Here is a 21132-nt window from a genome sequence, read left to right as displayed (position 1 = left end):
GACCAGAGAGCAAGCGATGTGGGTGAGCGTTTGAGGCAGCTGCACGTAGTGGATTCAGCAGACCCTTAGCATCATAAATGGATCTTCAAAATAGTGTTGAGAAAGAAGTAAGAAACAAAATCATTCATGACAGCGACAATGATTTTATATATAGAAACTTTGTTGAGATAGCAATACACATGTAAGATAGCATGTACGTAGCCCTGCTCAAGGACTGTGACGAGACTGTATTAAAATAAGCTAATAAACTAACCATGGAAACCAGCATGATACTTACAGCATAACAGCATTTAGGCAAATCAGTATGTACACCTAGCAAGACATGTGTTTACAGGAGGAGAGGGGTGGGGATTGGAAATAAAAAATGACAGGGGCTTCCAGAGACGGGTGGAAGGTGCTGTTGGAACCAAGATGATTCGCTTAGTTCTGTGCACCAGTTCCTCCTCCAGAGCATCCAGAACCTTCTACCAGTGAAGGTGGAGCCAGAAGGAAAAGGAGGGACCGTGTGGGGTGGGCTCAGCTCTGATTTCCTCTCCCTTCCCCCACCCGCTGTGGCAGATCCATGTTCTGGAAGGCGGGGAGGTGAAGATCTTCAGCAGGAACCAGGAAGATAACACCGGGAAGTACCCAGACATCATCAGCCGCATCCCCAAGGTGGGTGTCTGCCGTGCACCGACTCCGGCAGGGGGCGGCTCGGCAGTGGGGGCTCGTTAGAGGAAATTGGATCTCATCTGGCTGCAGATGACAGAGCTCCCACTGCGCGTGGCTTAAGCAGATATTTTTTTCTCAAAGAAATCTGGAGATGGGCGGCCCAGCACTGGTGTCCTCCCGCACCCAGCTCATTTCTGCCTCTGTCCTCTACTGTCCTTGGCTGGTTAGTTTTCATCCTAGTGCCTGTCCCCTGACAGTTTCCCAAATAGGTGTCGCACTTCCAGACAGAAAGAGGGAAAAGGGATTCTAGCTTCTGTCCCCTCCCATGAAGACACCTGTCAAGCACCCGAGCTGACTCCAGCTTGGAGTCCCGTGGCCACCCTAGTGCGACAGAGGCTGGGAAAGCCAGAATCTAACTGTGCAGCCTCTCCGGCAGGGAGGACAGGGAGAGGGAGTGGGGACGAGGGTCCCGGGAGCTGGCCTGCAGATGGGCCTCAGCCTCAGAGTGAAGCCCAGGGTCGCGTAGGGCTGGGCCTCACGGGCCCCGAGCTGGGTGTTTCTCTGCACTCAGCGGGAGTCTCTGGCCTATGTTAGGACTCCTCTATGAAAGAGCCTTTCTCCTTGCCGGCCCCTAATTCATTAGGAAATTGTTTCTTTCAGAGAGCAGGGACCACAGCGTCCGTAATCCTGCCTGTTAGAGGTGGTGAAGACGAGAGTCACAGTACAGCGTGTGCCTTGGTGGCTCTCCTGAGTGACAAGCGCTATTTTTTAAATTTTACTAAGATGTAATTTCCATAAAAGTTTCTGATTTTACATACACAGTATACTTTGATGAGCTTTGACAAGTTTATACACCCATATGACCAATACCCAATCAGTGTATAGGACTTGTCTGTATTCTCATCACTCTAGACTATTTCCCTTGCCCCTCCTCCGCCCCCCACCATCCATCTGCCAGAGGCAACCCCTCATCAGCTTTTTTTCACCATAGGTTAGTTTTGCTTATTCTAGAGCTTCCTACCAGTGGTACCCTACAGTACAAAATCTTCTCTATCTGGCTTCTTCCGCTTATTCATTCGACAAGTACTTACTGGGCATCTGCTCTGAGCTGGGCCCTGTACTGCAGGCTGGGGACACAGACAGGCCTGCCACGGTCTCTGCCGTCACCCAGCTCACAGCCTAGCGGGGCAGGCAGGCTTTCACCAGAGAGGCCTGCGGTTGACTCCATGATTACATGTGCAGTCAGGGCTCTGAAGAGAAGGGCCGACCTTCTGTAAGCCTGTGTGAGAAACTGACTTGACTTAGGCTTAGTGTCGGGGGAGCTGCGCGGCTCCAGGGTACGGTAGGGCTGGTGCCCCGGGACCTGTGCCTCCCAAGGGAAAAGGCTCCCAGCGGAGGCGAAGGACAGTGCAGGGGAAGGACAGGGCCGGCATGCTAGAGGGAACCGCGTGTGCAGGGGCCCGGTGGTGGCGGGCACAGCCCATTAAAAACAGAGGCTCATGTGCCGGGGTGACGAGAGCAAGGCTGCGGGGCCAGGGGAGGCAAGGGAGGACCAGGGCTGACAGGAGACTCCCCCCACCCCACCCCACCCCACAGCACTGGGGAGTCACGGGGTGGTTTTAGCAGGGATGCACTGTGACCAGATTGGCTTTGCCAGGATCACCCTGGCTGCTGTGAGGACAGTGGAGCTGGGGGGCAGCGTAGGATGGGGGGACCAGAAGGATGCAGTGACTGAGCGCAGTGGGGTGGTGGGAAGTGGGCAGCTTGGAGATTTTTGAAGGGGAAATTGACACGTTCACTGGGGAATTGAATGTGGGTGAGAGAAAAAGGGAGATGACAAAGGCTCCTGGGTCCCCAGCTTGTGGGACTGAATAGTACGTTTTCAGAAAAGTTTTTCCTCCCCTCAGTGGAGATCTGCGTTCGTGTGTCTCTTTGTCAGTGGATCTGGAGAGCTGTGGAAGGAAAAGGGAGTTTGTTTCCCCATGTCTTTCTTTTGACCCCATCCTCTGCCTCATATAAGCCCGGAGTCTCTCCCTTCACTTTTCAGATTAAACTCCCATCTGTCACATCCTTCATCCTGGACACTGAAGCCGTGGCTTGGGACCGGGAAAAGAAGCAGATTCAGCCATTCCAAGTGCTCACCACTCGCAAACGCAAGGTACTGTTGGTCCCCTCCACTGCCTGCCACAACCCCATACTCCCTCGTCTTCCCAGGCCTGGCTACAGATCCTGCCCGATCCCAGAAGGGCAGAGTGTCAGTCTGAGTGCAGTTCTCTCAGCCTTTCTGCAAAACGGCTGCCACGGCTCCAGCCATCACATTCCCATCCCAGCATCCCAAATAGGAAGCTGGTGAAGGGCCCTTTTCCCACATCTCTGTCATTTTGCTGTGAAAGATCTGTTGTGGGAACCTCCACAACCTGTACCCCAGCAGACCTCCCCTTTATAACTCATTGGCCAGAACGATGTCATGTTACCCTCATTAGCTGCAAAGGAGACTGGGAGAGCAAATATCTGGTGAAGGGGAGTGAAGTTGTCAGAATTAGCCAAGAGCTGTTATGATTCACCACCTGGGGCCAGCAGCATTGCCACCCTCACGGGTGTGCGGCCTGTCAGCTGGGGAGAGGGAGAGACTAGCAGGTGACCGGTGTCTGCCTCAGGCACGATGCCGGGGGAACCCAGCCAGCCCCGTCACACCTTCCCCCACTCCTGGTCTCCATTTTGCCCCAACCCAGGAGGTGGATGCATCCGAGATCCAGGTGCAGGTGTGTTTGTATGCCTTCGACCTCATCTACCTCAACGGAGAGGTAAGTTCCGGCTTCATGTCTGGAGCAGCCAAGGGAAGACGGGGGTGGTGTGTGGGCCTGGGAGCCGGCAGTCTGACTGTCATCTCTGACTCTGCTTCACCAGTGGGGAGGCCACTCAGGCAGTGGTTCTCCAAGTGCCTTTATTCAACTGGTATTAAATTACAAGAGACCCGTAGTGTCCATTCACGCTCCAGCAAGGCCACAGCTCCCTGTCTGGTGCTCCCGAGCTCGCCGGCTCTAAGCGGTGTCCAGCCCCTCTTGCCCGCGACCAACCCTGTGCTTTAAGCTCTCAGAATCCTCCCGACAGCGCGGGTCTCCCCTCAAGGCTTTCTGTAAACCATGTTACTAATTGTGACCTGTATGTTTCCTGTTTGCCTCGCGGTCAGGACTTACTGTCTCTGTCTCCACAATAACACCCCATCTTCTGTCCTCCCTCCCCGGCCCCTCAGTCCCTGGTACGTGAGCCCCTTTCCCGACGCCGGCAGCTCCTCCGGGAGAACTTCATGGAGACGGAGGGTGAGTTTGTCTTCGCTACCTCCTTGGACACCAAGGACATTGACCAGATCGCCGAGTTTCTGGAGCAGTCCGTCAAAGGTGAGGCCACCTGCCCTTCTCTCCGCCAAGGTCTGTGGCCTCCCTGCAGCCCGCAATGACCCCGGCTTCCCAGCCTGTCCCCCACCCCAGGTGATTTGACCAGAACCCTGCCTGCTCCAGCCCTTGTGAGCCGGGGGTTTCCAAGAACCTCGCTGTGTGTCTCCCTCAGACTCCTGCGAGGGGCTGATGGTGAAGACCCTGGACGTCGATGCCACCTATGAGATCGCCAAGAGATCGCACAACTGGCTCAAGGTGATTCCCGTCCCTGACCTGGCCTTCCCCACTAGAGCCCCGGGTCTGCAAGTCTGTCCCGACTGGGCAGTCATTTGGAGTCTCCACTCTGTACCCTGTTTGAGCTCAGGGACCCTCTTCAGAGTCCCACAGTCCCACCCCAGGTCCCTGTTAGTGCTTGCCCTGGCGCAAGCACTGCAGATCCTACAGTGTGGAGTTTGGATGAGGTCTCTGTTCTCTCCGTGCCGGCCTCAGTGTCGGCCAGGCACTCGGGGAGGAAGTCGGCCGGCAAACGAGCAAAAAGAGAAAGTTGGGCAATGATGAGCGCCATGGGGATCGCGAGTCCGTTTGGGGCCAGCAGGTCTGGGAGCGCCCTAGGTGATTGGGAAGAGGCAACGTTTGGGTTGAGATGGAGACAGCAGGAGGGGGTCGACGACAAGATCAGGGACAGAGCACCAGGCGGGGTGGGGGTGGGGGCGTAAGTGCAAAGGCCCTGAGGAAGGAACAAGCTGGGCGTGTGCAGGGAGCAGGCAGGTGACGTGGGAGGAGAGGGAGGAGTGGTGAGCAGGCCCCAGGTCACGCAGCAGCGTGGGAGCCACCGCCAGATAAAACCAGATCTCCCTCTAAGAGCTCTGGGGAAGCCAGTGGAGGTTTCGTGCAGGGAAGTCACAGCGTCTGGCTGTCGTTTTGCAAAGGTCCTGTGGTTTCCCTGTGGCTAGTGGAGGGATTTGGAGGGGCGGCCTGGGCAGGAGTGGGCGTGAGTGAGCGAGTCTGTCGGCGGCTAAGGGACGATGGAGGTTTGAGTGGAGAAGGGGCAGTGAGGGCTGGGTGGGCACGAGAGCCGTTTTGGAGCTGAGCTGGCCCGGCCTGCTGGCGGGATGTTCCTGTGTGTTTATCTGCCTGTCACCCCTGTAGACACGAGCAGCTGTAATGGCACAGACCTCCCTGTCTTAGGGTACATGCACGTTACACCCACGTGCCGTCCACAGCGAGAAGCCCTTCCCATGTCCATTCTCTCGGGGCATCCTCAGCGTTGTTTCTGGAAGTTCTCTCCAGCCCACCGATTAGCTCCAGCAGTGATGCCCCCCATTGGGTTGCCCCCTCATATCTTGTCTCCCCTCCTCCCAGCTGAAAAAGGACTACCTCGACGGCGTGGGCGACACCCTGGACCTTGTGGTGATCGGCGCCTACCTGGGCCGGGGGAAGCGGGCCGGCCGGTACGGGGGCTTCCTGCTGGCCTCCTACGACAAGGACAGTGAGGAGCTGCAGGCGATATGCAAGGTCCTGGGGCTTGGGGCTGACTGCAGAAGCAGGGGAAAAGTAGATTCGAATGCTGGGGACTCCTGTTGGCAACCTAGGGAGGGCCCAGACCAAGAGGTGCTCATGTCCTAGTTTTTATTTACATTTTCTGATTATTTAACTCTTGCTTCTTTTGGAAAAATGGGCCAGTATAGAAAGGTGTAAGGAGCCTACATCAGTTAGGAATTCAATTTAGCAGCAAATACTGATAGCTTACGTAAGAGAAGGATTTATTTTTCTCTCATGTATTGAGAAACGTGGGGGGCAGGCAGCTCTCCAATTTCATTGGGGTCCAGGCTCCTCCTCTCTTTCCCCACATTCGTATTTGTCATGTGCTTCTGGCCTCATCATCACAGTGTGGCTGCAGGTGTTCCAGCCATCATGGCCATGCATGTTCCAAACAGCAGAAAGGAGGAAGGCACAAGGACAAAGGAGTGGGCCATCCGAGTCAGCCTCAGCCAGCGAACAGCTTCCATTAAGTTTTGTTGGTCAGAACTTTGCTCCACGGAGCACTGCCATCTGCAAGGAACTCTGGGAAATGTTTTTTTTTTTTTTAAGCTATATGTACATTGTAACTTGATTTTCCTGTGTATTTCCTATATTCGCATATCCAGCAAATTTGGATCTTTTGCCACAGAAACAGAACAAAATAGTACCCAGAATCCCAGAGGCAACCACTAGTAACATTTGAGGGGGCGTTTTATGGAATATTTATATTTTTACAAAATTCTGATCTTTTGCTATGAGTATTTTTCTTTTCTGCCTTTTTGCCATATAAGTACTTTATTTTAAATGTTGCTATATGCACTTAAGTAATATGGTCACAGGACTTGAACGCTTGCACAACTTCCAATGGACATGCCCCAGTTTCCTGAACCGGTTCCCTGGAGTTTGTAGCTGGAGTGTTACCAGCTTTGTTCTCATGAATAGCATCAGCACTTGATATATATAGACCTAAATAATCAATGATAGAAGTGATTTTATGATTCACAGATATCTTTGGCCACCAATCTGTCACCATTTTAAGTTATTTAGGATAGATTTTTTTTTTTTTTTACGAATAGATTTTTTAAAAGAGCTATTGTTGGGACAGAAGGCAAGAATATGTTTAAGGCTCCCAATACAAAAAGGCTTTGCAGCTGACATCTTCTATCAGAGATGCCCATCTTGCTGCATGTCTGCCAGCATCGAGTGTTACTGTTTTTTAGCCTTTCCTATTTTGGTAGGTGAAGGAAGCTCTCGGCAATGTTAAGATTGGAGCTGAGGACAAGTTACCGGGCAGGTGGGATGTGGGTGAGCCCAAGGGGATGACGTCCTGGGCCAGGGAGACGGAGTGGAAGGAGCAGGGTGTCGCGTGAAGCAGAGCCAGAGAGTGGGGTAGCGGACGTCCTGCTGGGAGAGTCACTGCCCCTCAGGAGCCTTTGGCTGGATGCTCAGCCCCCACCTCACCCCTCCTGGTTTCCGTGGATGCTGCTTGGGCCGGAAGCGGGTGGGGCTGCCAGCGCATGCAGGTCCAAGTCCTTAGATGGCAGGAGCGAGGAGGAAGCGCCGGGCCACCGGCCGAGCCTCTGACCTACCGCGTCCTCCCTGCAGCTCGGAACTGGCTTCAGCGACGAGGAGCTGGAGGGGCATCACCAGCAGCTCCAGGTGAGCCGTGGCGGCCGTGCGTCGGCCTCCCCGCCCCTGACAGCGTGCTCCTTACTGAGGGGGTGTCTGTGTCTCTTTGTCTGGTCCCTTCCCTCATTTCCTCCCCCTTCCCCCACTCCCCAGCCCTTGACTTGGAGGTTTGAGGCCTTCCCTGTCCTCTGTCCTCTGCTCCTGCAGGCCCTGGTGCTGCCCGCGCCCCGCCCCTACGTGCGCATAGATGGCGCCGGGGCTCCCGACCACTGGCTGGACCCCAGCACCGTGTGGGAGGTGAAGTGCGCAGACCTCTCCCTCTCCCCCATCTACCCTGCTGCGCGGGGCCTGGTGAGTAGCGGGGGACCTGGGCGTGGCCCTGCAAGGGGGTTCTGGGTGGGAACGTTGGTGGCAGAGTCGGGAGGGGCCCCCGTAGGCTCATCCTGAGCAGTGACCAAGGACACAGCTTGCATTTAACTTGGATGTCAGATGATGAGGTCAAAAATCTTTTTCTTTAAAAGAGAGTAGAGTAGAAAGGAAACAGTGACATTGCTCCCATCAATGTCATCATCTCACCTTCGGCTCTGAAGTAATTCTGGAAGACTCAGTTCATCTAAGTAAAAGCTTTAGTGCGATTCCTGGTGAGCCTTTGCCTTGACTGCTGCGGTTTCTTCCTCGATCGTAATTAATTTTCATGCTACCAAGTTTTTTAATTCCTTGGCCAATTTCTCTCTCTGGTGATTCCGTCCTCAACGCCAGCGGCGGTGTTGTTGTACACCAGGGGAAAACGCCAGCCGTGGCCAGCGCTGGGCCAGCTCTTAGCTTTCTCCTTCAAAAGAACAGTGAATCTCAAATATAAAATGTAATCTCTTTGTGATTTCTTTCCCTCCTTCAAATCCGAACTAGCACGTTCTTTTCTGATGAGAAGCGGACTCCGTTTTAAAAGAAGGAACTCCTATTTTTGATCTCATTTTTTTTTTTTTAATTTGTCACTCATGCTGCATATTACACCGCCAGGGTGCCCTGGTAACAGGTGACAGCAGCTGGTGTTTATCCAGCACTCACTGTGAAAATTAGCATTTCACTTGCACACGCTCATCTAATCCTCACAAAAGCCCCGAGACATAGTGACATGAGCATCTCCATTTTACAGGTGAGGAAGCAGAGCCCCAGGGAGCTTAGGTAACTGGCCCAGGGGCCTGTGGCTCCTGAGAGATGGGAGCTGGGATTTGAACCCCAAACTCTGGTTCTAGAACCCACACTCCGACTCTTTGCTCTTCTGCCTCTCAGCCCTAATCAGTAATAATAATAACAGCATGAATAGCAGCTAGAGCAGCCGGCATTTCTTAAGCACTTACTGTGTACCAGGTACAGTTCCAAGTACTTTGTCAACTTGCTTAATCCTTAAAACACCCATTGTTCAGCCCCCTGGTGTGGATCAGGAAACTGGGGCCCCATCAAGGGGGGAGGAGGACAGGGCATTGCCACAGCCAGCAGACTGCGAGTCCCCGTCCCCTCTCCTTACCCCCAGGTGGACAGTGAGAAAGGGATCTCCCTTCGCTTCCCTCGGTTTATTCGAGTCCGGGAAGACAAGCAGCCGGAGGAGGCCACCAGCAGTGCCCAGGTGAGGCCCTCGGAAGGGAGGGGGTCACCCTGCTACTTGGTCGGACTCTGGCCTGCAGCACTGGGGCTGGGGGCAGCCAGGAGCTTCTGACCACCCCCCCGCCATGTCCCACAGGTGGCCTATCTGTACCGGAAGCAGAGTCAGATTCAGAACCAGCAGGGCGAGGACTCGGACTCGAACCTTGAAGACATGTACTAAGTCCCTGCCCGCCGGGGCCGGGCGCAGGGCGAGAGGTGGAGAGGACCCAGGGATATCGCCGCTACTTTTCTCTACTTTTCTTCAAATCTGGTGTTGCAGTCTGCGGTTTTTGAGCGTCAGGGGTGTGTGTGAGCGACGTGTGAGGGGATGATTTACGCCGGGGTCTGGGATTCGTCTGGTCATTTCTTTCAATAAATAATTATCAAACCCTTACTCCGTGGCAAGGTCCGTGCTGGGCTCTGGCGGCAAAGCTCTAAGAAGTCCCTTGCACAGCATGTGACAGTGTGCTAGGCTCTGAGCCAGCACCGCCCAGCAGAGCTCTGTGCCGTGACGGGAGTGTTCCGTATCTGCTCTGTGCAGTGTGACAGCCACCGGCCACCTGCAGCGATCCAGCACTCGCCATGGGGCCGCACAAGCGAGGACGTGAATATTCCGCATAATTGTATCGGACCGCAGCGGTCTACAGTCTCTACATATATATTTTTTAACTTGTGTGACCTCCCAGCAGTTCCACACGTAGGTGCTGTCATGGTCCCTGTTTCGCAGATGGGGACAGGGAAGCACCGAAAAGGTCAGTGACGTATCCAGGGCCACACCTAGGAGTGTCACCGCCAGCTCTGACCTGGCCTATTCACCATACCTTTCAAGTGAGGTCCTCAGCCTCGGAGGAGACAGTAAGGACAGTGACTTGGGTGTGATTCCTGGCTCTGTGACCCACCAACCGGTGACCAGGCGTGGCCTCAGAATCCGCAGCACGGTGCTCTGGCCGTCACCCATGGGGCAGAGCGGTGGCCGTACCTGTTTTGCTCGCTGTTATCCCTCCTGGCGTAGAGCCCGCCATGAGGTCGTTGGAGTGTCAGTCTCCAGTGGCACAGGAGGTGGGACCAAGGGCGTCACTGTTAGTCTCCCCAGCATCCCTTCACCCCCTAACTTCTGAAGTCCCCTCTGAGTGCTGACTCCCTCCCGCCGTGTGCTTCCGGGCAGAGTTCCCTGTCCACCGCGCGGGTACAGACGGGCCACACTGGTCATGGTGGCCCCATTCAGCTCGCCACGAGTCAGGCTGGACACTGACATGCGTGGGAACTTTGGCCAATGCAACACAAAGTCTTCTGAGACTAAGGGGAGGAAACTTCTGGAAAACTTTTTCTAAGGTTGTCAGAAAGAGAACTAGGCCCTGGCAGCCTCCTCTGGCCCTGCCACAGCCCTCAGGCCACCAGCTGGAGGAGGGCAAGACCTGGGGTCAGGCGGATGAGAGGAGCACAGGGCCGCACACCCCGAGCCACCTGCTGCCAGGCTCTCGTTGAGCGACACGGCAAAGTCCCTTCACTGTCGAGCAGCTCTCGCTGGGGTCTGCCGCTGCCGGCAGCTGGAGGCATCCTCCGTGAGGCTGACGTGAGGGCTCCACAAGGGATGCACGTAAAGGGTTGGCAGCAGAGGCTGTCAAATGTGGTCCCCAAACAGCAGCTGAAACAGCATCACCTGGGACCTTGCTAGAAATGCAAAATGTCAGGCCCCGCCCAAAACCTGCTGCCCCAGACCCCCTGGCGTGGGGCCCGGACCTGCCGTCACAGGCCCTCCTGGTGGCCGTGCTAAGTGCTAACAGATTTGGGGCACTGCCCAGCACGTAGTAGAGACTCACTAGATGTTGCCGCCATGCTATGATGGCGACAACAACGAGGGTGGAGAAGGAGGGGGAGGAGGACGTGGGGAACTCCCAGAGCAGGGACGCTCCTTACCTGGTTCGCAGAGACAGCTGTTGGTTTCCCACGCCCGGGGGGAGCAGGGCGCTGATTTGCCAGCGGAACGTGATGAAAAGAGGTGAAACACAGAGGAGAGTCTGGGTAGTGAGGCGGGGGCGGGTGGGGGTAGTGAGGCATGACCCATTTGCAGTGCAGACCCCCACCCCAGACAGTGCCTGCGGATTCCCGCCAACTCAGCTCGTGCTCCCACGTTCCACACCAGCTGCCCTCCCCCGGGTGCATTCCCAGCTCTCGGGCCCCAGCAGTCTGGGCCATGCTGCCCCTCTACGAGGACTCCCCCTCCCTTTGGGCTCTGACAGCACCATGACTCTTACCACCCCCCACGACTCCTCCACACCTTGCTCTTCCCTCCTGAATTATTCAGGAAGACCGGAAGGGAGGGATGAGCAGAGGGAGAGCAAATGCCAGGCTCCTGATCACCGTGCTCGCCTACTTCCCCACCTCCCACCATTGGGCGATTCTCCATTCTGGTCTCCTGCTCACGTTCCTGACTCTCTCGGGAAAACTTCTTGCAGCCCAGGGCCCTGTCCTCTCCGTCTCACTGCCCAGAGACCAGGCTAGAGTGAGCCCTCAGAATGCTTGTTGGAATACTGCATGAACGCGTGCCCTCTGCTCTAATCCCCATTTTCGAAACAAACTTTCCGATTCTACTCTGGGGATAACAGAGTGTCGGAGCCCGAGACCGGCTCTCCCCACCCACCTTGCTCAAGCCAGATGGGGAGGCAGGAACAGCTCTGATCCCTCCCCAGCCTGGTAGAGATTTCCACCCCAGCTGTCACACAGCTGTGAGACACGGAGACAGAGGGACAGGCAGGAAGAGGTGGCGAAGGCGCACTGTCTAGACACCGGTGCTGCAGAGCTGTGCCCCGCCCTCCATGCAGTTCCCGTTGGGCCCCGCCTGCATCTTCTTGAGGAAAGGCATCGCTGAGAAACAGCGGGTGAGGCGGGGGCGACAGGGACCGCAGCGGGCAGGGCAGGGGACGTGGGAACCTGGCAGACGGGGAGAGAGCAGGAACTGAGAAGCTAGAATTCCAGGGGACTTCGAGGGGCCGTGTGAGCCAGGGAGATACCTGGGTGGGGGTAAAATCAGAAGTCAGGAGCAAAGAGGAGGAGACGAAAGGGAAGAAAAATAAAATAAAAGAGGAGCTGGGATGACATTGTTGAGCTCATCAAGTTTCTTTTCTATAGACGCTCATAGTGATAATGATGATGTCAACAACTATAGCTGCCACTTACTAAGCCCTGTGCAAAGGGCTTTGCACTCTTGATGTCATCAAAACCTCAAAACAACTCATGAGGTTGATGACACTTTCATTCCCATTTTACAGGTGAGGAAACTGAGGCTCACAGTCATGAAGTCTTTGCCTTAAGCTTACACAATGAGTCAGTGGCAGGGCCAGAGGTGTTCGATTCCTACAGGCATGCTTTTATTGTCAGGCATTAAGAGGAAGGAAGGAAGGAAGGGAGGGAGGGAGGGAGAAAGAGGAGAGAGAGAGAGAGAGAGAGAGAGAAAGTGGGGCAACCATGATTGGAAATTCAGAGGTGTCAGGAATTATTCTCGCTGGCGCTGATCATCCTGCCCATGTGTCATTAAATACTGGTCCCATGCAAAGGGATTCTAACCCTTGGGGGGAAGGAGGGAGTCAGGTGGAAAGAGAGTCGATGGCGTGTCGAGGGAAGAATTCTCACTGGGGAGTCAGGAGCCCTGAATTCATATCCCAGCATTGCACCCAACTTTGCCACATGCCCTCAAGGGAGTAATTTAATTTCTCCCTCCCTTGGGAGGAGATCTGCCACTTATGAGCTGTGTGACCTTGGGCAGGTTCCTTCACCTCTCTGTTCATCGGCGTCCTCCTGGGTAAGATGGGAATGATATTTGGACTGGGCTCATAGAGCAGTGCCTGAGGTTTAAACAAAAGGGTTATGGAAACTGCCTGGCACAGGGTCAGCACTCTGAACACGTTGGCTGTGATTGTGAGTCTCGCTTTCTTCATCTGGAAAATGAGGACATTGGATTCATGGTGTTTCAGACCCGTTGGGCACAATGTGATGGGTGCTTGTCTGGGAAAGGGGGAAGGAGGGTGATCAAGAGTCAAGGATGGGAGAGGGGAACTGAGAGGGGGTAGGGAGGAGGTGGGGAGGTGAGAGCCACAGCCTAGGAGTCAGGAGACAGGAGCAGGAAGAGGAGAGGCCCAGAGGGAAGAGGAACAGGAGGGGGGAAGGGTAGCTTGGGAGAACAAGGGGACATGTTTGGAGAATCAGGTGTTGGATTCCTGAACCTCTCTCCAAATCTCCCTCCCCCGCGTTCCCTTCTAGGAAAGACCACTGGGACAAGATGAGATCGAAGGTAACGAACGCCTTGTCCTGCAAATGCCCCACGTTGCCATCCACCCGCTTAATCCACCCTCCGTCCCCTTTGTGTATTTCTGTATGAAGTGATTTACATGAAAGTTTGACATCCCTCTCTCTTCCCACTCAACTGTGATTTTGCCGAAGTCTTTCTCATGGCAGTTTAAGTACCTCCCAAAGTATTCAGAAGGCATCCCCAGGTATCTCAGAGACTCAGGAGTGAAACATGAGTTTCAGGATGAATTGAAAATAGTTCTGTAGTCCCAGCTACTGTGGAGGCTGAGGCAGGAGGATCGCGTGAGCCGAGTTTGAGGTTTCAATGAGCTATGATGATGCCACTGCACTCTAGCCCAGGCAAGAGACCCCAACTCAAAAAAAAGAAATTTTTGGTTTTTCTCTTGGTGGTTTTGAGGTTCCCCATAACTTCACCCAAGAGTTTGAAGGACTTTAGTGCCCTCATTTAGTGGTGTCAGGAATCATGCCTCTTCCAAGCACAGTTGAGATATCACTCCTTTTTGAAATATTTGTTTTTTAAGATGTATTTTCCTTTGAGAAGTCTCCAGTTAGAGCCTCACTGGTAGTTTCAAGGGATGCCACTCTTTCGCATGGACTGTTTCAAGTTCTCCCAAAATTCTTCTCTCTGTAACTTTCAGAGCTCCGGGAAGCATTTCTTGAGTTTGACAAGGACCGAGATGGGTTCATCTCTTGTAAGGACTTGGGGAATCTCATGAGGACGATGGGTTACATGCCCACGGAGATGGAACTGACTGAACTGGGCCAGCAAATCCGCATGAACTGTGAGGCCAGGGAATGGGAGGAATGGCTGGGGGTGGGGAGGGCTCAGGGTAGAATTGGGGAACATGTAGAGATAGGTCTGTGTTCAAGTCCCCATACTATTATCTAGTAATTGTCATTTTGAAAAGCACAGTTATTCCCTGCTCTTGAGTCTCAGTTTCCTTGCCTGTCGAATGAAGATGCTATCACTCCTTAATTCATGGGATTGTGGAAAGGAAGGGGCAAAGACATTGATGCAGGCAAAGACGCTGATGCAGGCAAAGTCTTAGCCACCAATAAATTCTCGGCAAATGTAGACTATTACTATCACCACTAAGCTTCCTCAGTGGAGCCCAAGATTGGAGCTGCATTGGATGTTGGAAAGAAACTTGGAGTTGAGCTAATGTTGGTGAATAGTGTTGCAAAAGGGGTGGGTTTTTAGGTGGAGACCAGAGCTGATTTTGAGATCGAAGCTGGAATAAAATTGCTATTGGGTTTGCTCCTGGGCATGCAATTGAGCAAACAAGGCTGAATTCAAGGCAATGATAATATTTATATCTGGAAGAGACTTGGGTGCTCTTTAATTTGTACACCTTCTTCTGCGGGTCCACAGAGGAGGGAGCATAGGTCTTAACCTATGAAGAGATGTCCTGAAGGTCACACAGACAGTTAGTTATTTCCACCTTACCACACCCCTTCCACTCGTGTTCAGATTAGAGGGATGTGAGGGCTTGAGCTGGCGGAGTGGAGGGAGGAGGTCAAAGAAGGCTCTTCATGGACAGGGAGGTGGGAGCTGATCTATTTCTTGAACTGACTTGAAGCCCAAAGTGAGGTAATGGACGGTCGGGGCAGATGGAGTCTCACTAATCCTCCCTCTCCATCCTCAGTGGGTGGCCGTGTGGACTTTGACGACTTTGTGGAGCTCATGACCCCGAAATTGCTTGCGGAAACGGCGGGGATGATCGGTGTCCAGGAGATGCGAGATGCCTTCAAGGAGGTGAGTTGAGAGAGCCGTGGTGGTGGTTGAAGAGAGGTCTGTGATTCATCGTTACCCGGGACAGAACCCACCAAAACCAATTTTTTTTCTACCCATGATGGGATCAATAAAGAAGGAAATTAACATATTCCAAACACTGGCAATGGATCAAGGCCTCTACATATCTTATCTGATTTAATCCCCGCCAGAAAACATTAGGAGGAAGCAGTCAATTACCCCGATCAGACAGATGAGGCAACTGAGGTTCATGAAGGTGACCAGTCTTATCCAAGAGCCTGCAATCTCCAAAACGAATGTTAGGGCCTCTCCTCCTGGTGCCTGTCACAGGAAGGATGGATCCAAGAATTTGAGATCCCAGAAGGGAACTCAAAGGGATCATCTGGTTTAAGCCACTTGCTGTAGAGATGCTGAAAAGTGAAACCCGGGGAGAGAAAGTTGTTTCTCATTCAGAGCTTTCAACCACACATGGCAAAAATAAAGAACGGTGTGGTGTTCGGAAGCAATGACTTTGGAACCAGGCTGACACAGGTTCAAATCCCAGGAGATCACCTACCAGCTCTGTGATTTTTCTCTCCCCACTTCAGATAAAGACCTACAGCTGCGCCATCCAATAGAACTTTCTGTGGCCACAGACGTGTTCTGTCCGAAAACAGTAGCCACTGACCACATGTGGCCACTGGGCCCTTGAAATGAGAACCGATTTTTTTATTTTATTTCATTTCAATAGGTTTCAATTACATTATTTATTTAATTTCCATTCATATTCAGTTGGATAGAAGTGCCCAAGTGTTTGAACACAATTCATTTAAATTTGGACCAAATACTTGATTCAATTATTGGAAAAGTTTCATCTGGAGGAACTTGGGTATGTGAATCTACTTTTTCAACTGTAACCTTTATGCAAATCAAGTATTTCTTTTTTTTTTTTTTTTTTTTGAGACAGAGTCTCGCTCTGTTGCCTGGGCTAGAGTGAGTGCCGTGGCGTCAGCCTAGCTCACAGCAACCTCAGACTCCTGGGCTCAAGCGATCCTACTGTCTCAGCCTCCGGAGTAGCTGGGACTACAGGCATGCTCCACCATGTCCGGCTAATTTTTTGTATATATATTTTTAGTTGGTCAGATAATTTCTATCTATTTTTAGTAGAGACGGGGTCTCGCTCTTGCTCAGGCTGGTCTCGAACTCCTGACCTCGAGTGATCCACCCGCCTCGGCCTCCCAGAGTGCTAGGATTACAGGTGTGAGCCACCGTGCCCGGCCCAAATCAAGTATTTCTTTTTTTTTTTTTTTTTGTTGTTGAGACAGAGTCTCACTTTGTTGCCCAGGCTAGAGTGAGTGCCGTGGCATCAGCTTAGCTCACAGCAACCTCAGACTCCTCGGCTTAAGCGATCCTACTGCCTCAGCCTCCCAAGTAGCTGGGACTACAGGCATGCGCCACTATGCCCGGCTAATTTTTTTATATAGATTTTTAGTTGTCCATATAATGTCTTTCTATTTTTAGTAGAGATGGAGTCTCGCTCAGGCTGGTCTCGAACTCCTGACCTTGAGCGATCCACCCGCCTCGGCCTCCCAAGTATTTCTGATAAAAAAAAAAAAATTGAGTGTCTGAACTGAGAAGTGCTGTAAGTAAAATACACACTGGATTAAGACTTAGTATGTTTAGGATAATTAGCATAAGTATACTTGTGTACTTAAGTAAATATCTATGCTAAGCGTGTTAACTAAGTACGCTAAGCACATACTAAGAACTTAGTATACTGTCTTACACAATGCAGTGTGCATAAAAAGAATATAACATAGAATATAACCTGAATACATGACGAAATGATAATAGTTTGGACATATTGGGTTAAATAAAATCGATTATTAAAAATTAATTTCACTTGTTCCTTTTAACTGTTTTTTTCCCTTAATGTGGGTACTGGAAAATTTTAAATGACCCATGAGGCTTGCATTGTATTTCTCCGGGACAGCCCTGCTCTAGGGGAGTCGTATTCCAGGCTCAGGAAGCTGCAAGCGTACACATGCTGTAAGGCAGGAAGGCGTGTTTGAGGACCAGGCTGGCAGTCCTGGGGAGGTGTCCTGGGCTGGAGAGACACTGGCATGAAATAGACAAGGCCTCAGAGTCGCCAAAGGCAGGGCCAGACCGGAGCTTGTGCATCGTGCAGCCATGTCAGGATCTTGTTCTGAGTGGGACAGGAAGCCACCAGAGATTTTAAGCAGGGGAGTGACAAGCTCTGACTTATGTTTTAAATGAAGCCCTGATGCGTAGAGAGCAGACCACAGCAGGACCACCAAGGGGGCCAGAAGACTGATTAGGAGGTTGTCCTGTTAATCCAGGCGAGAGATGATTGTGGCTTGAGCCAGTTAGCACAGGCAGATCTCGAGAGGACAGTTGGCTCCCGCTACGTTTTGGAGGTTGAGCCTACTAGACTTTCTGGTAGATTGGTTAAGGGTGTGCAGGGTAGAGGTTTGGAGGCAGTTCATTAATTCGACAAATATATATCAATATTGCCCAACAAATATTTGCTAATAGTGCCCATGTGGAGAGCACTGTTCTTGGGACTGGGCATGGACCAGTGAACGAGACACATAAAAATTCTCGTCTTCTGTGTCTGGCTTATATCACTTGGCATAACATCCTCCGGGTTCATTCCTGTCGTCGCATGTGGCAGGATCTCCTCCTTTTGTGAGGCTGAATAATATATTGCATGAGTCCATGCAGAGGCGGCATCTAAAACAATCAAACTCATAGAAGCAGAGAGCGGAAGGGTAGTTGCCAGGGCCAGGGAGGAGGAAATGGGGAGATGTTGTTCGATGGGTGTAAGTTTCAGTGATGCAGGATGGGTAGTTCTAGAGATCTGCTGTATGACATCACACCTGGGAATAACAGCACTGCATGAAGACAAATAACCAGATTTAAAAATGGGCGAAGAACCCGAACAGACATTTCTCAAAAGAAGACATACAAATGGCGACAAGGTGCATGAATACATGAATAAATGCCTGGCATCACTAATCATTTGGGAAACACAAACTAAAACCACAATGAGATGTCACATCACACCTGTGAGGGTGGCTGCTATCAAAAAGAGGACAGTGTTGGTGAGGATGTGGAGAAAAGGGAACCCTAGTACGCTGTTGGTGGGAATGTCAATTATGTATATTTCAAAATAGAGAGTAAATTTCAAATGTATCACCACAAAAAATATTAACAATAAGCAAGTGAGGTGATGGATATGTTAATTAGTTTGATTTAATCATTTCACATTGTATACATGTCAAAACATCACATTGTAACCCATAAATGTATACAGTTATGTTTTGTTGATCAAAAATAATATCCTTAAATTTTTAAAAAACAAGACAAATGCTGTAGCATGTTAATATCTAATTTTTAAGGAAAAGATTAGATTGTTTATGTTCAACAAAAAAATTTTGTTGATAGGTTAGATCTCATGTTAGGTATTCTCACCATCCCATGCCCCCTGACACACACACACACACACACACACACACACACACAATACAAAATAACAAGGGAGCAAGCACTAGGAAACCTTTGGGGGGATGGATATGTTTATTTCCTTGATTGTGGTGATGGTTTCACAGGTGTATGCATTTGTCCAAACTCACCAAATTGTACACGTTAAATATGCACAGCTTTTTGTATGACAATTATACCTCAACAAAGCTGATTTTAAAATAATAAAAATATATGCAAATTTTTTAAAAACCTGCCCTTTCGAGCTGACATTCCATCGGATGATGTGCCCAGAGCTCTTAGCTTGGTTCTTGACTCACAGTAAGTGATCAGGGAATTTCAACTGTCATTCTTGTTGCTGTCACCATCATCGTTGCTGATGTCATCCCCTCTGCTCCTGCTCAGTTCGACACGAACGGGGACGGGGAGATCACCCTGGCGGAGCTGCAGCAGGCCATGCAAAGGCTCCTGGGAGAGCAGCTCACCCCGCGGGAGATCTCCGAGGTTGTCCGGGAGGCTGACGTTAACGGAGATGGCACCGTTGACTTTGAAGGTGACGTTGTAGCAGGGCAGCCACCGCGGGAACCCACTTCCAGCTCCCCGTGTGATTTTCTCCGAGTTGGCCCCTCCTCACTCTTTTCTGAGTTTGAGCTGGGATGGGGATGGCTGGTGGTGGAAGCTTTTGTTCCAGCCCTTTCTGCCCAGGCTGGTTCAAAGGGCTCAGTGTCTCTCACACCCGGTGGCTCCGAGGAGCACTTTGCCTGAGGCCCTTCCCTAGCTGAGCGCAGGATTCCTTTCCACCTCACCCATCCCGTCCCAGTTCACAGGAACAACACGCCCCTTGAGGAGGGTGGACGGGCTAGAGCCTGGGACTCCAGGGTCAGGTTCATGGGCTTCCGATTCAGGATCATCTCCCACTCAGCAAGTAGCCTCATCCTAGTCACTTCCTCTCTTTGAGTGTCTATTTTCACATCTTCAAAATGGGATTGACGCTAACACCGTTCTCTCAAAGTTTTGGAAAAAACTAAGAGAAATCATGCACTAAGCAGCACTTTTTTGTATTCCCCTACCCTGTCACTGCTCATGCCATCTCACTGTCTGGAACACCCTTCCCTCTTTCCCCCGGCCAGCTCCTAGTGATGCTCCCGAAAGGTCCCCCCACCCTTACTGGACTCAGTGTCTCTCTTCTGTTCTCCCGGACAACGCCCCGCGGTCCCCTCTGCAGTAGTATCGACCCACGACCTCTTCATAGCTTATCTTGGTTTATTGCCTGTCTCCTTCTGAGTCCAAGGACTAACTCTTTCATCACCACATCCCCAATTCCTAGCACAGAGCTCAACACGTGTATATTGAATCATTGAATAAATTAAACAGACCAGAGTTCTGTGTGGATGGGAGGTGGGGATCGTTTTAGTGGGAGGCATACATAGCGCACATCAAGTTCTACTTGTGAGCCTCTCTGGTTCAAAGATCTCAGCATCTATCTGCTGGCTATAGACAAAACTCCAAAATTCTTAGTCTGCTATCCACGTCCATCCATCATCTGGCCCCACCCACCCACCTAGCCTGTATCTATCTTCTGGAACCGTCCTCTGAACTTTTATGCTCTAGTGCAAACTTGGTACCTGCTCTGGTTCTCCAACTTCTGTTCGTTTGCACCTGATGTTCTGTCCACTGGCCACACCTTTCAATCCTATCCATCCGTCTGGGACTCACACCAATGCAGCCTTTGCTAGGAAGCTTCCCTTCGTCTTTAGCTGTGAAGTCTCGCGAAGTTTCTGATCCTCTCCGTGGGGGTTATCACCACGGCAAGCCTTGCTGTATTGAGCTGCGTTTGCCTCCATTCTGGACGGCAGAGGAGGAGTCCCGCCTAAACCTTATCCACTCCATGTCCCAGTATGGAAACCCAGTAGATGTCTGTTGGTCACCTGTTGGATCCAGTCAGGCTCGGGTGCACAGAGGACATAAAGTAGAATCTGGAGGAGGTTGGGGTGGGGGTGGGAGACAGAGCCTCAGGCCAACTATAGGCAAGGGAAGGAGAGGGTGACCCCTCCAAGACCTGGGTAGGGCAGCAAGTCCATCCGGCATCTGGTCCTAGCGAGGTCAGGTGCAACCTGCGTTCCTTCTGGGGTTACCGTCCACCGTCCACATGACCTCAGGCACATTGGTCACCCCGGCTGGCCTCAGTTTCCTGTCTGGCACTTACTGCTCCAGGATGGTTGGAAGGATGAAATAAGATGCTAACAATTACTATTATGGAATACTTAATCCATTTTATGAGCATTAGATCATTTAACCACCTTAACAGCCATATAAAGGAATAGCGATCTTATGATTCCTATTTTATAGATGAAGAAACGGAAGTGTGGAGAGGTCAAATAATCTGCCATTGGCCACCAGTGGTGCCTGGCACATAGGAAGGGCTCAGAAAAAAAAAAAAAAAGTCTGAAGCTTTTACAAAGAGGCGCCTCACAGAGGATTTTTCTTTGCAGAATTTGTGAAGATGATGGCTCGTTGAGGAGGTCCTGGAAGCCCCCAACACCGTCCACCCGCTCAACGTGGATCAAGCACTTGAGGACCATATCCCCACGGCCCCAAAAAGGAGGGAGGGCGGGAGATGGGGGGTGGTGACGGGCCACGGTGTGGGTGGAGGTTAGACTGAAGGCGGTGGCTTTGCTGGGATGGGGGCGCCCGTAGAGCTAGAAGAGTCTGTGGATGGAAATTTGAGCAGTAGTAGAGTCTAGTTGCCATTTC

General features: G+C 51.7%; 2 protein-coding genes across 5 annotated transcripts in view; both read left to right on the top strand.

Moving 5' to 3' along the window:
- Window positions 1-9204, top strand: part of LIG1 (DNA ligase 1) — a 38346-nt gene extending 29142 nt beyond the window's left edge. For all 4 annotated transcript variants that reach the window (XM_069458407.1, XM_069458406.1, XM_069458409.1 and 1 more), the window contains 10 exons: window positions 559-654; window positions 2699-2809; window positions 3384-3455; window positions 3905-4049; window positions 4219-4301; window positions 5409-5561; window positions 7173-7226; window positions 7404-7547; window positions 8728-8820; window positions 8935-9204. In XM_069458407.1, coding sequence (XP_069314508.1) covers window positions 559-654; window positions 2699-2809; window positions 3384-3455; window positions 3905-4049; window positions 4219-4301; window positions 5409-5561; window positions 7173-7226; window positions 7404-7547; window positions 8728-8820; window positions 8935-9018 — 1035 coding nt within the window. In that variant the 3' untranslated portion in view covers window positions 9019-9204. The remainder of the gene's footprint in view (window positions 1-558; window positions 655-2698; window positions 2810-3383; window positions 3456-3904; window positions 4050-4218; window positions 4302-5408; window positions 5562-7172; window positions 7227-7403; window positions 7548-8727; window positions 8821-8934) is intronic.
- A 2449-nt stretch (window positions 9205-11653) lies between these two features.
- Window positions 11654-20896, top strand: CABP5 (calcium binding protein 5). Its single transcript, XM_069458165.1, has 6 exons — window positions 11654-11716; window positions 13095-13125; window positions 13781-13924; window positions 14789-14898; window positions 18784-18931; window positions 20871-20896. The coding sequence occupies exons 1-6, from the start codon at window positions 11654-11656 to the stop codon at window positions 20894-20896; spliced, it is 522 nt and encodes a 173-aa protein (XP_069314266.1).
- Window positions 20897-21132: the final 236 nt, after the last annotated feature.

Source organism: Eulemur rufifrons, chromosome 24 (genome assembly GCF_041146395.1).
Source record: "Eulemur rufifrons isolate Redbay chromosome 24, OSU_ERuf_1, whole genome shotgun sequence".
NCBI lineage: Eukaryota > Metazoa > Chordata > Mammalia > Primates > Lemuridae > Eulemur > Eulemur rufifrons.
This window is presented reverse-complemented; position numbering and strand designations above follow the sequence as displayed.